The sequence below is a fragment of the Phaethon aethereus genome (genome assembly GCF_964289735.1).
Source record: "Phaethon aethereus genome assembly, chromosome: 5".
Classification (NCBI taxonomy): domain Eukaryota; kingdom Metazoa; phylum Chordata; class Aves; order Phaethontiformes; family Phaethontidae; genus Phaethon; species Phaethon aethereus.
The window spans coordinates 28,783,062-28,799,835 of NC_138579.1; the positions used below are offsets into that span (position 1 = coordinate 28,783,062).

A 16,774-nucleotide genomic window follows, 5' to 3' on the forward strand; every position below is an offset into this window, starting at 1 on the left:
TTGCTGAATATGAATTTGAAACAAAATGGGGTTTGGGGAGATTTTCTGTACATGGAAAGGATCTCTTAGGTCAGCAAGTCTAGTCCCCTGCTATTCTATAATCTCCTTCGTAAACTTATCAAACTCTCACTTACAAGTAATTAAGATTTTTTCCCCCTTTATTCTTATTGGAAGACTGTTTCAGGACCCCACTCGTTTGGTTGTGAGAAAGCTTCGTCAGATTTCAAGCCACATTCTATTTATGAGTAGTTTTTATTTTTATATCCAATTACTTTATGTTACATATCTTTATTTTCCTTGGTTTTCATTCTCTTGCAGCCTCTTGCAGCAGCTAGACTAAACAAGACAAGCATTTCTTTCCCTTCAGTCTTCATTCTTAAAAAAATCTTTAAGTTCTCCTTCTGGTCCCAGTAACCCTGTTCTGAATATGCTGTAGTCTGAGTTCGTCTGTTTTCAAGAAGGGCAGCCAGGATTGTGTGCTATATTTCAGAGGGCATCCTAACAGTAATTTATAAAATTATAAAATTTCTTTAGAATACCTTGATTGATGCATCTTAGACTTTGTGTCCACAGACAAGGAAACAGGCAGTGAAAGTTTGTCTACATATGTCAATGGGAAACTTCTTAACTGGCTTCAGTGCCGTCAGGGTTATTCTCCACACTGTTCTTGGAAGAGCAAAGCTGTTGCTTTATTCCACTTTGATTTTTAGAAGATTTCACAAAAAGTATTCTGAAAATTAATGGATTTGGGTGGCAAGAATTGTTAGGTTGCAAAGTGAACCATTTACAGATGGTTGCCCTTCTCCATGTTGGTGCAGGTGAAACTGAGCTTCTTATTTCTTTCTTGAAGTTCAAAACCAAAAGATTAAAGCTTTCAAAACTCATCCTCTAAGGAACTGCAAATTCTCAGAACTTCTGAGCACCACTGACCGAAAGCAGAAAATTGGGTGAAAGGTTTATTTGTAAAGAGCAAAAACTAAAAGAAATGTGTCTCTTGACAGTAAAAAATTATAAAAATCTACAGACTTTCCATCTTCAAAATCTGCAATTACATCTCTCTGATGAGGAGTAGATTAATATCTGAGAAATGTGAAAGTTATTGCAGTATATTATATTAAAGACATGAAGGTGGTTTCTTGGCAGAAATTATAGCATCTGCTACTACATTTATACCAGTATATGAAAGATAGGTGCTAGAAGAAAAGTGTATAAATTAAAAACACAAACTATGTGTTGTAAGCGAACTCTTACATAAAACATTACTTTAATTGCATTTATGCTGCTATTATGCACGATACACTAATAAAATTAGTTCTGAAGCCTAATTGTCTACTATTGCCCATCTAACTGCTACAGAGAGTGTGAAACAAAAGTGGCTTATGTTTATTTTGCAGAACTGCACACGGCTACTCAGGATACGAGGTAGTGAAGCTCCACTGTACTTTGGTTTTACTCATTTGCATAAGTAACTCATAATTTTTTTCAACACAATTTCAGTCTAACTTTTATTTACAGTTTTTCACCTTTGAACAATACAAGAAGCTACTAGGATATGCATCATTACCACCAGGACTGGTATGTATGGATACAGAACTTCATGTTCTAATTTAATATGTGTATACTGAACAGTCCCATCCATTTCACTCCATAGAAGGAGCCCAAAATTAAAGGGGCCAGTTCAACAAACAATTTTTCAGAACAGACTTGTCCCCGGAAAACATTGATAATTTATCAAAATGGTGCCTCAACAGGCCTCATATCAAGAAAACATTTATTGTTAAAAGAGAAATGCATACTTAGCAACATCTTCCTGCTGAATTCAGTCTCATGGTTGATGATAAAAGGGATAGGTTATGTTCCCATCTCATGTTGAAAAAATAGGTTTGTTGGTAACACAGTGTTCTCCAAAGGCAGTTAACTTACCATTCTTCTCTTTCTTGAGCTCTCCAAGAGTCCCTGCTCAAATCCCTCTTTATTGAATAAGTTATTTTTCTCACTATTGTTTTTTCCTTACCATTGGTTTCCTTGAATTTCAGCAAATGTACTCAGTACATTGTATTTCGGCCCTTGGACTCTTTTCAGCCCCTAGAAAATTTGGAGATATTAAATGGAGGCAATAAATGTGTAAAATTATCACAAAAATTAACCCCTCTGAATTTTCTCAATTGACCTAAATACTTCAGTATTATTTTTCTGTTACAAATGAATTAAGGTATTTTTAAATGCTGTGTCATGATGGAAAGAAAAGCTTCTAAGTAAATGGAGTTAATTCATTCATGCAAAGGATGCTGACATTTCCATGTGTGCTACTCATTCCCCTATAAACCTTTTCAGGATTGATATTTTCTTAGGAAGACTTTTCTTCTACTTGTGCAATTTGCTTAAGTACCGCACTATTTGAATTTCTTATATTTATTTTTTTAAGTTAATATGTTAGTGTTATATGCTTAATGCTCAGTGCAGAGTTTTTATTTTTTCCAGTGCTGCATAACTGCATTTGTGTTTGTGGTTTTATTCAGACTCCACCCAAAGATAACATGAGGGCATTGTTTTTCCATGTTTTTGTAATAAATTGGTACCACAATTTTTCTTCCAGCTGAAAAGATAATTCATTGACAGTGCTATGACATTTTATTTTGTATTTTTTGGAATGTGGTTTACGGCTATTCTCATATTGTCTTCATGAACTGTCAGCATCTAATCAAGGACTAAAGTTGTTTAATAATAGAGTACTTCTGCATTACTGTAATCTCACAGTTTGCATTGTATTATTCAGTTTCATAATCTGATGTATGGGAAATTTTACTCCTTAATTTTTTAACTTTACTTTTAACTTTCCTAGGCATTTGCCATTGCTGGCTTGGGATCTGGGTTGACAGAGGCAGTTGTGGTTAACCCTTTTGAAGTAGTAAAGGTTACCTTACAGACAAATCGGAATGCCTTCACAGAGGTATGAGAATTGCTCCATTCTTCTTTTTCTACTTTATTAGGCATAACGCGCGTCAAAGTTCATATTGAAAGCAGAATGTCTATAATGTATTGGGTTGATGCAAATGACTTTCCCACAAGCTTAACAGAAATGAAAAAAGCTAGAGGAGAGACTCAGTAGACAACGCCTTCAGATATTGAGAGGTGCATACAGTATTGTCAGCAGTGTCAACATCTCCACTGTAAATGTTCTGTGCCCAAAGCGCACGTTCATCCCTCCAGAGTAATCAGCAGCCCAGGACTGTGAGGAATTGTAATCCAGAAGTACGAACCTGAGCCCCAGCAGGCTCCAGACTTCAGGTGAGCCCTGAAGGTTAGCGTAAAACACCACGGCCCCACGCCCTAGCCAGGGTCCAGCTGGTGTGTGTTATGTTAAAAATGTAGCTGGTAGATTTCAGAGTTCTGATGAAATTATTTATATGATAGGTCTTCACATTTATGAGCACAAACCGGGAAATAGTTTTATAATAAAGCACACCAATAATTTAAATTCCTGTTTCACTTCCAGGGTTTTATTATTCAAATATTGTTTCATTCAAAGAAGTCAGTGTGCAAAAACTGACTTTGTCCACGGTTCTGAGTACTGCTGAAAGGGGAAGAAGATTAAACTGGAAAACAGTGATTCACCAAAATCAAGTGTTCCCAGGAATGTACCAGCTTCAATTAATTTTAGCGTAGAAAATGTTCCAGGCTAAAGTGAGGGAAGGCAGTCGCACAGTTTCTTCTTTCTTTTCTCAGTGAATACAACTAACAATTGTCAAATCAGCTCTTTCAAAATCTTTTGAGAAATTAGCTGTACCGTGGCAGGAGTGCCAAATCACATAAGCATGGCATGAAAGGTTGGCTGAATCCCTGGTGAGGCATGATTTTTGCACATTCTACTATTAAGTTTTGACTGAGTTAATACTTGCATGCCTTGTAGCACTCACCTGCACACCTTTTGGGGGGGTGCACAGTAAAGATATTTATCACCTGGCCATTTACATAAGCTGTTTGGGCCAAGATTCTGAGGTACACCCTGGCAAAATACTTCCGCTGATTTCCAAATGTCATAGACTAGATGGTACGTACTCCATAACTTACCCAGAGAAGCATTCTCTTTCAGAATAAATCTTAAAACATTTGGTAAATTTCAGTGCGACTCAATGGATGCGAAAGAGATGTTTGGTTGCTCCAAGTCTCCATCCCGGACATTTTTTAACCATGGGCAGCAAAGCCACTGAAACAGAGAGCTAATATGGTACAGGAGTAAAAAGGTTAGCACCCTGAAAGGAGAGAGACTGAAAGTGGGAGAAAACAATGTGTGAGAGGATCTTTCTCTCAGGAAGGTGATATGAAAAAATTATGGACTACTACTGCTCCAACAAGTGGTAAACTAAGCAGACATGCTGGACCTTTCTGCCTCACAGTTGTGAAGATACAATTAACCTATCTTAATAAAACCTCTGGTTCTGAGTATAACTACACCAGTATTATATTTTGAGCAAACTAGTTTCTGTAAAGTTGCAAGAGACCAGTATATCCTTTTGTTTCATACGTTTTAATTTTTTTCTCTATTGCAAACTTTATAACAAAGTCTGGGGTGTTTTAGTTAATTTTATCACAGAATCACAGAATCAGAATCACAGAATCACTAGGTTGGAAAGGACCTTCAAGATCATCAAGTCCAACCATTAATCCAGCGCCACCGTGTCCCCTAAACCATGTCCTGAAGTGCCACATCCACACGTTTTTTGAACACTTCCAGAGATGGCGACTCCACCACCTCCCTGGGCAGCCTGTTCCAATGCCTGACCACTCTCTCGGTGAAGAAATTTTTCCTAATATCCAATCTAAACCTCCCCTGGCGCAACTTGAGGCCATTTCCTCTTGTCCTATCACTAGTTGCTTGGGAGAAGAGATCAACACCCTTGTCGCCACAACCCCCTTTCAGGTAGTTGTAAAGAGTGATAAGGTCTCCCCTCAGCCTCCTCTTCTTCAGACTAAACAACCCCAGTTCCCTCAGCCACTCCTCATAAGACTTGTGCTCCAGACCCCTCACCATCTTCGTTGCCCTTCTCTGGACACGCTCCAGCACCTCAATGTCCTTCCTGTAGTGAGGGGCCCAAAACTGAACACAGGATTCAAGGTGCGGCCTCACCAGTGCCGAGTACAGGGGCACAATCACTTCCCTACTCCTGCTGGCCACACTATTGCTGATACAGGCCAGGACGCTGTTGGCCTTCTTGGCCACCTGGGCACACTGCTGGCTCATGTTCAGCCGGCTGTCAACCAGCACCCCCAGGTCCCTTTCCGCCAGGCTGCTCTCCAGCCACTCCTCCCCAAGCCTGTAGCGTTGCATGGGGTTGTTGTGACCCAAGAGCAGGACCCTGCACTTGGCCTTATTAAACCTCATACAGTTGGCCTCTGCCCATCGATCCAGCCTGTCCAGATCCCTCTGCAGGGCCCTCCTACCCTCCAGCAGATCAACACTCCCACCCAACTTGGTGTCGTCTGCAAACTTACTGAGGGAGCACTCGATCCCCTCATCCAGATCATCAATAAAGATATTGAACAAGACCGGCCCCAGAACCGAGCCCTGGGGAACACCGCTTGTGACCGGCCGCCAGCCGGACTTAACGCCATTCACCACAACTCTCTGGGCTCGGCCATCCAGCCAGTTCCTCACCCAGCGAAGAGTAAACCTGTCTAAGCCATGAGCCGCCAGTTTCTCCAGGAGAATGCTGTGGGAGACGCTGTGAAAGGGTTTACTAAAGTCCAGGTAGACAATGTCCACAGTCTTTCCCTCATCCACTAGGCGGGTCACCTGGTCATAGAAGGAGATCAGGTTGGTCAAGCAGGACCTGCCTTTCATGAACCCATGCTGGCTGGGCCTGATCCCTTGGTTGTCCTGCAGGTGCTCTGTGAGCACTCTCAAGTGCAATTACTTACTTTAATTACAATATTCCTTCCTTGGTGACCTTCAGGAAAACCTCCAATAATCACAGTGTAGCTGTTCAAAAGCTTTCTGAGTTGTTTTGTTTTAGGTGAATATTCTTTGAATTTAATTTACATGCAAATTTTCACAAAATCCAAACAATAGTATATTATCATACAAATAAAATTGTAAAAGAATGCTATTGGGGCTCCACTAGGAACCTAGTTTACACTTCAAATATAAATAAAAGTGTCTATTGGCCTTAATGAAAAAAATCCAAGGGACTGAAATTCTTAAGTCACAAAGATAGTAAAATCACAGACATATCAATTTTTAATATACCTTTTAAAAAAACTGTTAGACTTTCACATTTTGCTGTAAATCAGGAAAACTCCAGTGAATTCATTACCATGATCTCAATTTCTCATTAATAATATGTTAAAGAAGATTCCACTCTAAAGCATGTAAACTCAAGCCTATTGGGAGAAGCATGTGCATGTTATATTATACAGCGGAAGGCAATGGTACACTCATTTCATTACCATGCACTGTTTTTCTAAAAGGTTTAAGTAAAGTATGTACCTATCCCATTGTGTAGCTTTCATACTATATGATGAAACCTAATGCAGTTCACATATTTCTTTGACTATTGTATTGAAATAATAAATATATCTTGTTTAAAAGGAACAAGGAAGCGCATGAACACATACACCCACACCCAGGCTCCTGCACACCCCCAAAGCAAATATTGACACACTACGGTGACAGCTGAACTATTCTGTGGTATCAGATCATCTTTCTAGGGCTGATAGGTTTAAAGAGGAAGGCCACTATAAATCACGTATCAGCACTTTTGTAATGTGGATTGCTACAGGTAAAAATAACGGTGACTTTTTGTTAAGGTAAACTGGTAGAAAGCCTAACAACTTGTTGTTTAGTTTTCTTTTTTTTTTTTTCCCCCTTGTAGCCATGGATAACTCACTGACTCTAGAAACTTGGTGTGGTAATAAAAATCTTCTCACCTGACTTAAGAGTTTTGATTAATTAAACAAATACAAGTTTCTGCTTTATGATGAGAAGAATCTGACTCCAGATTCCACTGACTAGATCTCTATTAAGTACAAGTCAATAGTTGTGTGAAGTGAATTAAACTCCAGATGTTTATACAATAAATCCCTCCATTTGAATTAGTCATCCTAAGGCTCTTCCATCATCAATGATGAAACACAGACCTTCTATGGCTTGATCAACTGACATTTTAGATGAGGACTTTGGGTGAAGTGCTGTCTAGGAAAGCCGTCTTTATGGCTAAAGGACTGAAAAGAGAGTCTTTTTGAGAAGCTTAGATGTAGATGTAAACATTGCAGGTATCTACATTTGGACTGATGAATCCCAACTCAGGTGTTCAGCAAGTGATAGGCTTCCCCTCTCAGTCATTGGTAAATCCATATTCAAGATAAGACCAAGGGATACCTTACTACTGAAAGTTGTATTCAGCTGTATTCAGCTTCAATCACTTTATTCAGGACCACTGGTTATTTTTTAAAGTTCTAACCCTCATTTTTTGTGCATAAGAATGGATGTTACCGCTAGTATCTGGACCACATTCCATGTTGGGTATCTACGTTTTAGAATAGACTCTGATTTGAATCCCTGGGCATAGTTAGCAAAGTAAACTATAGTAAAGTGTATGCAGAAGATTAACAGGATAATATTAGTTACCAAATACGAAAAAACAGAATGAAACTTAGTATTGTAGACTAAACTTGTCAGTCACCTAAATAAGCAGTCACATGTTGTGTCAGATAAAGAGGCATCATTTGGCTGATGCTGTTGATCTACCACAGTGATATTTTGAAATGGAAAGCTATTAAACAAATAAGTGTATTGAAATTAGCAGTGTTCACAGTGTTGTAGTCAAAATTCGTCTATATTTTCATGTTTGAGCTTCCTAGTGGAAGTCATGTTTTGCCTTTCTAATTAAGTATTTGGTTACCCAGAACTGGCTTTATGCTTTGGAGAAAGCCAAACCGAAGTCAGTAACTTTTTGAAAGGAGCTTTTCTATAATACTGCTAAAAAGAAATCTAAAATGTTCAGAAGGGGAACACCTGATTTTGAGTATGACGGTATATTGTAAAATAGATCAAATGTGTATGCAGTCAGGCACATCCTGTCTGAGGAATTGATCATTACATAAATGGATTCTGAGGAATTTTCTTCCGTTCTGCCTTTTGTTAAATGGAAGTTGACTAACTGAAATGATTTCTGTCTTTTGGGCATTATTTTCAAAACAGGATTTCTAAAGTCAATTTCCTAAATCTGTACCCTGGACTTTAAATGAGTGTTCTAATTTGCAAAATAATTCATTAGGAGGGCAAAACAGGATTTCCAGTTGGATGTTTAAGAAAACAAACAAACAAAAAACCCCTTCTTTTCAAGATTTTCAACACTAGGAGAAAGTTTCACATGTGATCTGGTTTTAAAAAGTGCTGTGTACCCAATAACTCCTTCAAAAGTCAGTGTCTTAAAGCAATGGTTTGCATTCTTAACAGTACGAAGAGTCTCAGAGGATCCAGAAGGGTTCCCAGACAATATATATGACTTTTGTTAACCTTTCGACCCTATTCCTAACATTGAATCTGGAAACTGCCAAACTGATCTTCACCACAAATATTTATAGCCTGACTTGCCACTCTAATTTGTGGCTCACAAGGACTTGCTTCCCTAGCCATAATGGCTCAAAAATCTCCTGTTCCAATTCTGTCTCTCTCATCACTCCCTCACAATGCATGCTCCTGTGCCATTGGTTTTACTAGAGAAGCTGTTTTTATCTTTTATTGTCCAGAATAGTTGTTATGTACTCTAGTTGTGTAAGGGTTTCATCTGTTGTAATCTTAACATCAATGATAAAAAGAAACTATTGCCATATTCACACATTCAAAGCAACATGCTGCTCTATAAAATCTATTTATTATTATTATTATTATTATTTTAAGACCTTTTCCTTTGCTTTAGGGTTCCTTAGTTTTTACGGTACTCAAGTCATGCTTTTGTCTTTTTTCTGCAATCAGAAAAATGAGGAGTCTTTTTTTTTAATGAAAGTTGTGATTTTTACATGATCACAGGAGAGGGAAAATAACAAATATGGTGAGACAAGATAAAATTACAAGAATTGGCAACACTGTGTTTGTCAACAGGATTGAAATGATGCTATGGTTATTGTTTTCTTTTTGTAAAGATGATCTCTTCCTTCTTTTGCTTCACTTCTGTAGCAACCATCTAGCTTTGTTCAAGCTCGGCAGATCATTAAAACGGATGGTCTGGGCTTCCAAGGACTCAACAAAGGTCTTACTGCAACACTGGGCCGTCACGGAGTTTTTAACATGGTTTACTTTGGATTCTACTTCAATGTCAAAAACATTCTTCCAGTCAATACAGTAAGTTCTTCATACAATGCAATAGACAAACAGACAAGAGGTTTGGCAATTTAATTAATACTGTATTTTTCTGTGCAAAGCTGTAGTATTTAGTAATAAATAGTGACTAACCTAGCTCTCTGTTTTGCAGATATATGTAGAATTTTAATGCAAACAAGCCAAGGATTTGTACTTCTCACTTTTTAAGCAAATCTGAGTACAAATAAAGTAGTCATGTTTGAACTCTCATTTTTATGAATTTCCCTTTATACCAAGGTAGCAATGTAAAAACTCACAAATCAGGATACAGGTATGTTATGCTTATGTTAGGTACGTATGCACTTTTTTGTAGTAAACTGGCTTAGAAAAGAAAAATCAGTTTCTAGAACTTCTTTCAGTATTCACAAAGCAAGGAGCCAAGCTTGAGGAGATGGCAGAGCTGCAGTGCAGAGAGTATTCTGGCCAGGTACCGGGCCTATTTACTCAAAAGAGAGTTCAGCCTAGTGTTGAAGGAAGGCAGGGCAGATTTACCCATATGGGAGGGAGTCAGCCCAAAACAGGACTTAGAGGGCCATGGACAGGGGCTTATGTAGTTTGTAAGTTAAAAAAAAAATTTTTTTATAGCTGTAATTTCACTTGAAGCAATTTTATTTGCTAGTCTTATATTCCTTTACATAACAAAGGAAACATTTCCCTTTACAACAAAGGGAAATTTTACTAATGAAGACGTGGTAATATTGGCACCTTTCTAAATGACTGTGTGAGGAACAGCTAATGGTTTATTAATGAGTCCAGTACGTTACTCACTGAACTGTGTTTTCATTGATGTGATTTTTAGATGATGACAGTTAAACAGTCACAGGTGTAATATGTAGTGATACTCATTTAAGAAGCTGCAATTTACATCAAAAGGGATCAATTTCTATTCCCAGGTGAAGTAACACCTCTTTTTTTCCTGCACTTCTGAGTAGCCTGCTATTTTTGTTGGCAACATTGTGTAAATGGAGAAAAGCTCCACTTCTTATTTGCAGATCATTACAGTAAATTGAATTGTTCAAGAGCAGCTAACCCACAAGTTTCTACAAGTTTGTTTTAGGGTATTTAAGCATATTTTACAATGTGCTTCAATCACACCCTCTAAAAATTCAAGGCCGAAGCATAGCTGGATACTAAGATATGAGTAAACACATTTATGTTGATCAAAAGATGAAAAAATTATAATTAGTATGCAGAACATTCAGAATCATGTGCAGATAAGGACAAAGAGCCTTGCGTGCAACTTCTGTGGAAATCCTGAAGTGTTCTTGCATAGCAATTGAAGAATAGTAATAGTATTTGGCATAAGCATGCTTTCCCAGCCTTTCAGATTTAAAAAAAAAGGGAAAAAATATTACACGATTAAAAAGATTCAAGCCTTTATGATCTGAGAGAAATTAGCACTTTACACAGATTTTGTGTGATACAGAGAATTGTTAACATCTACAACATAGATTTAAATACATCTAGGAAACAAAAGAGAAATTACTTCAGTGGTGTCAGCCAGTAGCCTAGCTGCCCTGTACATACTATCAAAAGAAAAGACAATTTAATCAATGTAGGATTCGATTGCATTAACTGCAAGTAAGTAGAGAGGTTTGCCTTGTGCTCGACCCGTGCAAAGTGGCTCGCACGGTGGCTTGCACAGTGGTTACTTCTCTGCTAGTAAATTGAGCAGCATCACTGAAACTCAGTCATCTGTGCTGTTAAGTGTTCCCCGGCACAGCTTTGGCCCGGGCCAGCCAACACTCTTCCTGGGTACGGCTTAGGAGCTTGCGCAGACTGGGAGCCATTCCTAATAGGCAGGTTTCATGCAGCCAGTCGGTTTTGAATGGTAATAGCGTATAACAGCGCTAATAAAGTTAACAGGACACTCTAGGCCAGCTGGCATCAGTGCCATAGACACTTCTGTGCGTACAGATAGAGTCAATGATTCTGATCAACTCCCATTAAAATCAATGCAAATCTTAGCCTGAATTTAACAGGGTAGAGATCAGACCTCATCTGGCTTGTGCTAGACAACCGTATGTCTCAGGCATTTACATGCATTGAGCTTCACTTCAGCGACTGGAAAATAAAAGTATTCGACAATACTTTGTGGTATTTAACTGAAGGATTTTCTGTAAGTGGGCAGGTAGTAGAGGCTAAGAGTTATCAAACCTGTACAAAGAATTTGATAGAAGCTGGTTTTCAGTTAGCCTGAGAAATATTAGACAGTTGTAACTTTTCAAGATTTCTCACTTACTTGATTTCATTACAAAACTCGATTTGTTCACTTTGTACATTTTGCCAGAAAAGAAAATCCTAAAGTCAGTCTTGTGATATTGACAAACATATAAAAATTGTGAAATAAGAATACTACACTTTTGAAATCATTTTGGCTCTTGACTGTGTATCTGCTGTTCACCATCTGTAACGTAAGTGGAAAAATGTATGGAAATGTCCATATGAGCCTTTTAGCTGTCAACAGTGCTAAACTGTGCATTAAATTTGCATCCCAATTAAGGATGTTTGCAGCTTATTTTGCCAAAAACAATAAACCTTTTATGTTGAGTGGTCAAATGATATAAATGACATGTGTGGGTTGTAAATGTTCGTCATGAATAATTTTTCATATGCTCAGTCTATTCTGGTAAACAGACCATTTAAAGCCAACCTCATGCTCTGTTTACTGAAAATGGAACAAGCCAGACTTGTTGCAGTTGCCACTAATGTATCAACCATAGAGCATTAACTGCTATGCATCTGCACTAGCAATCAAATTAGTCTGCAAATTTATATCGTCTCAGTTTTATGGCACCTGCTTTTATAGCACATTTCATAGGCTTCCAGCAGCTCTCACTTTTCAATTTTTTATCATAGTTAGGTTTGACGGTAAATGTTAGTTTCTTTAAAACCTTTGCTCACTACCACCTCCAAGTGGCTGTCGTATTTCTTAACAATATGAAATTTCCTTGCTTTCTGTTAAAAACCCCCTTTGAAACATGGCCAACTGCAAAATTCATTTCAAGTCAGGCACTGCCTGCCCCAGCTGCCACAGATGTGCCTGTTGTTAGAAGGGCTGCTGCATCAGACAGTGGGAGCTGAGCGGTGTCTTGTTTTGGCTGTGGAAACTACAGCCTGTGTCGTTTAAAGACTCCAGCCTAAGCCATCATCACAAAAAGATGCTGTATCGGAGGAGGAGACTGTTGCTGCCTCAACTGCTCGTGTACTGCGGTGTTCCTGGAGGCAAGGCAGATATGAATTTTCAGGAGAGGAATCTTTGGTCAAAATAAAAATGTGAAAAATTAAAAACAAGTTTGGTCTGTTTTCCTATGGAAATTAGGATAATGCTGAAACTGATAACCAGGTTCGACCATAGCTGACAGAGAGGCAGACTTAAAATAGATAAGTTCTTACAAGACATACAAATAATCATTTAAAAGGAAGAGAGATCCTACAAGTGCATCATATGAGCGCCCCAGGTGAGGAAAATTTTCAGTGGGAACTTATGCCTTATTAAACACTGAATTCCATGGGAAAAATCCCACGTAAGCCTTAGTCTGAGCTTGCACCTTGGCATCAGTATCAGTCAGTCACAAGAACCCATAGGACATCAAACTTCTTTAGTTCTGCTATTCATGGGGCTACTCTCTTTTTCCTGTTTCATAAATTACTGAGTAATTACTCAGTATAACTGAGGCTGAAGATGGATAGTGCAGACAAAGGTACTGGATGCAGGGGTAAGCAATAAGATATTCTTTTCTGGGTTCCCTTTTCTGCATAGTTGGTGTCTAAAGGATGCCATGAAAAGGTGACCTGCTTGTAACCACAGCACTTTATGAACAGTCTGATCATCTGTGTAGACCAACTCTATGTGAAAGAGCTGAGTCTCCAGAATGATGTACATTTTTTGCTGTCTCCTGTTTTTTTATTTACATCAAAAGTTCTTTGGTGCAGATATTTGTTTTAGGACTAAATGAAATGAAGTCCTAGCCTTGCCCCACAGGTCCTAAAGATGATAGCAAAAGAGTAAATAATAGATAATAACGCTACTTATAGATCTGGAGTAAGATTAATAATTTTATTAGGAAATTGTATCGTGAGAAAAGCAGATCACCGAGAGGATTGTAGGCGGTTTGAAAATGTATACTCTTGTACAGTGGACAGCCATGTCATTCTGGAGACTAGCCGGGACATTCATCCTAGTGGCTGTCATTCATCTTCTTATGCTGTCAGACATCTGACAGGTGGGTTTTAAAAATATAAATAAATGTCTGCTGCAATAAGATTGCACTCAAGGAGGAATCTGAGATAACACCAGTGTGAAAAAGCACATTCGTTTCAAAGTACAGCTGTGACTGTGCATTTTAAGAATGTCTTTCCTGGTCATCAATATGTTTATGGTAGTTATAATTTCAGCATTTCCTAGGCATCTTGATGGAGATCAGACCATCACTGTACTAATCAGACAGCAAGTTATACAGTTTACAGTTTTTTTATATAGTAAACTCCTTATTGGAGTTTACTATATAAATGCATGAGATGGACAGAAGTTCAGGGTCAATAAAACTGTGAAGCTGTTGCTTAAGCTGTGGACAAATCTTGATTAAATCACAAACAAAAATTGTGAATATTCTTTAAAAGAATCAAAACATGATGTTATCACAACAGTGATGAGACTCACTTTCATCTTTTAATTTTTACCCTTTCTGGAGCCTTGCAGTGAGTCTACATCATTTTCTCTTCCTTACTGCTGATTTCTGCCGGGCATTTACATGCCTCCAAACCATTTGATCACATCTATACCAGCCTCTCCCTCACTAAGGGTAGGATTTGACAGCCTTTCTTCCCAGCTCTCCTTTAGGACTCAGCAGGAAGACCCAGTCCCTGTCTCGCCTCTGAGTTCTTGCTCAGTGTCTATGTTTAAAGCAACTTGTTTGAATTTTTCATCTATTCCATGTTGCTTTCATGAAAGCTGTCCTCCCACCTTGCCTCTCTCTAAATATACCTTTTCTCCTCGGTCTTGGAAGCTCCCCTTCCTCAGACCCATGTGTTCCTTTCTTCCACTGTCTGTTGCCAAAGGAAGCTCCTTTTAGTGGTTAAAACCAATTATCAGGCTGGCTAAAGAGGTTCCTTACGGCCTGTTTTGCTGCCAAACACTTGATTATAGTCAATGTAGCGTAGGTCAGGTCTTGCGGCACCTCTTAGCTTGACATAGGAGTTCCTGTGCTATTACACTTCACCTTAGCCAAAGGGGCCAAGAAGCAACTCTACCCCTTATTCCTGGCCCATCTCCCTCTTCAGCCCTGTGATTCCGAGGTACACCGGGCAGAACCAGAGTTGGCCAAACCAAAGCCTTGCCTTTTAAAGCGGGAGGTGGAATGTGCAGCATACAGTGCAAGCCTCTCGGCTCCATTCCTGGCTTCTCTGCTGACCCATTATGTGACCTTGAGCAAGTGTATTTAAATTGCGTAGTCATTTCAAGTCACTTTTGGCACTTTTGTGCCAACTGTAACTCATCTATAAAATTAATATTATGGCTAACATTTTTGAAGGAGTTTAAGAAACTTAATGCAAATATTCCACTCTAAGTATTACTTTCGGGCTAACTTCAGTAGGCTGCATTGCAATTACCAACTTCAAACATAATTCTATTATTATTATTATTATTATTATTATTATTAATTGTTCATGCATATTGTCAGGAACTGGCATTCTCCTTTTCCAGTAAGCATTAGTTTTATGTAGTGAACTTATCTACCAGGTACTCAGTACTAAAACATGTTCGTAAAAGTATTCTTTCTCATAAGATATGTACCTCCAGCAACTGAAAAATAAAGTGAAAAGATCTCAAGACAAACATCCAAATATTGAAGTAAACAAGCTTCAGTTAGACAAATTAGTTTTGGTTTGGTTTTTTGGGGGGTTTTGGGGGGGGGGGGGTTTTGCTTAAAGATAGGGTTAAATTATAAGTGTCTTTGCAACACATTCTACCGCTTTTACTCAGACTGAACAGGACCTTACAAGGGAAAAACAAGTACTATGCCTGAGTGTCTTTGTGGTCAGGTTTCTAAAGAATATTATTGATGTCGGTGGACTGTCCACATTATCTATTTCTGCTTATTTCAAAAAACCTACCTTAGGGACTTTGAGCCATTCCTTTGAAGGTACTTACTTCTCTCCACTGCATAGGTGAGTGTGGTCTCCGACCTTTGAACCCTTGGATTGCACCTAAGATGGGTGTTTAAATCAGTACAAATATATCTACTATGGTGAGTCATTATCTATTCTACAACAATTTTTCAGTTATTCTGAAAAAATCAAATTAGCTGAGTTCCAAGCTATGCCGTTACCAAAGGGTTATTTCATTGCTGGATTAATATCTATGCTGCTTATTGAATTAAGTGACCTTCCTTCAGTGCAGATGAAGATAGTCTGGAAGCTTTTGACTGAGGTCAAAGATTTAGACAGAGCTTTTTTACAAAGTGCCCAGCAAATAAGTGGTAGGGAATGGAAAGCTAATGAAGTTGTAGGGAAAGGAAAGCCCAGGGCTTTGGAGACTGAAACTGATTAATTAAAACTGTCTCCAGTGGGTGACACTCTTGCATATGGGTGTGTATGTGCTAGATTTAGGGCTAGAATTTTCTGTTGCTAGAAACCAGGGAATATAAAAGAAGAAATTAAGCAGCATGTGATTCAGGTTTCACTTCCTTGCGGTATACTGTTCTGTGGTGTGGCATCATTTACAATCAAGTTTCTGTTGTATATGTTCTGCTTATACTATAAAAAATTGCCTTTGCTTAAAAGTAGAACTCATATATGTTTTTCCTCCAGTTCTGCCATTTATGAAAGCAAGAGGAGCTTGTCAGAATCTTTTTTAATTGTGTACAACATATGAAACATATAATATTTGGTCAGTGAACCGCATGGTGCAGAAGTTAGTGACAATAACGTAATGGTATCTGCCTCTGCTAGCCAGTTGCAGCATTAGCAATAGACAGATACCTTGTCCTTGCATCACCTTTCACAGGATCCTCGACTGTTAGGAGTATTTTGGCACTGTCCATGGGGTAGGAAAAGGACTTCCAGTGTAAAAAGACAGACGCTGCTTCCTGATAGCACCAACTTGCATCTACCTGGTAGACAGCCAATGTTCCTTTGTCCATGTAAGTGTTGTAGACAGAGGCATAAATTATGTTTGGAAATCTCTTTTTTCAATTGGAAACATTAGCGCAGTAAAATGCCACTAAGTTATGCTTTTAGAAAAAATAACTTTTAAATTATTTTTAACAACTAAATTTATTTTGAATCTGTTATATGAATGAAATGACCCAGATATTACATAGAAAATAATGCCATAGAAAATGCCATAGAAAAATCTTTCCCATGAGATATATAATAAAAAATCAAGTTACATAGCAAAACTAGTGTATA

General features: G+C 38.3%; 1 protein-coding gene across 1 annotated transcript in view; it reads left to right on the forward strand.

Moving 5' to 3' along the window:
* The window catches only part of SLC25A21 (solute carrier family 25 member 21), a gene marked incomplete at both ends in the record, with an annotated part of 261,849 nt that overhangs the window by 239,287 nt on the left and 5,788 nt on the right, over window positions 1-16,774 (forward strand). Inside the window, 3 exons of the mRNA XM_082001041.1 lie at window positions 1,516-1,575; window positions 2,843-2,950; window positions 9,179-9,343. Of these exons, the coding sequence (XP_081857167.1) occupies window positions 1,516-1,575; window positions 2,843-2,950; window positions 9,179-9,343 (333 nt within the window). The remainder of the gene's footprint in view (window positions 1-1,515; window positions 1,576-2,842; window positions 2,951-9,178; window positions 9,344-16,774) is intronic.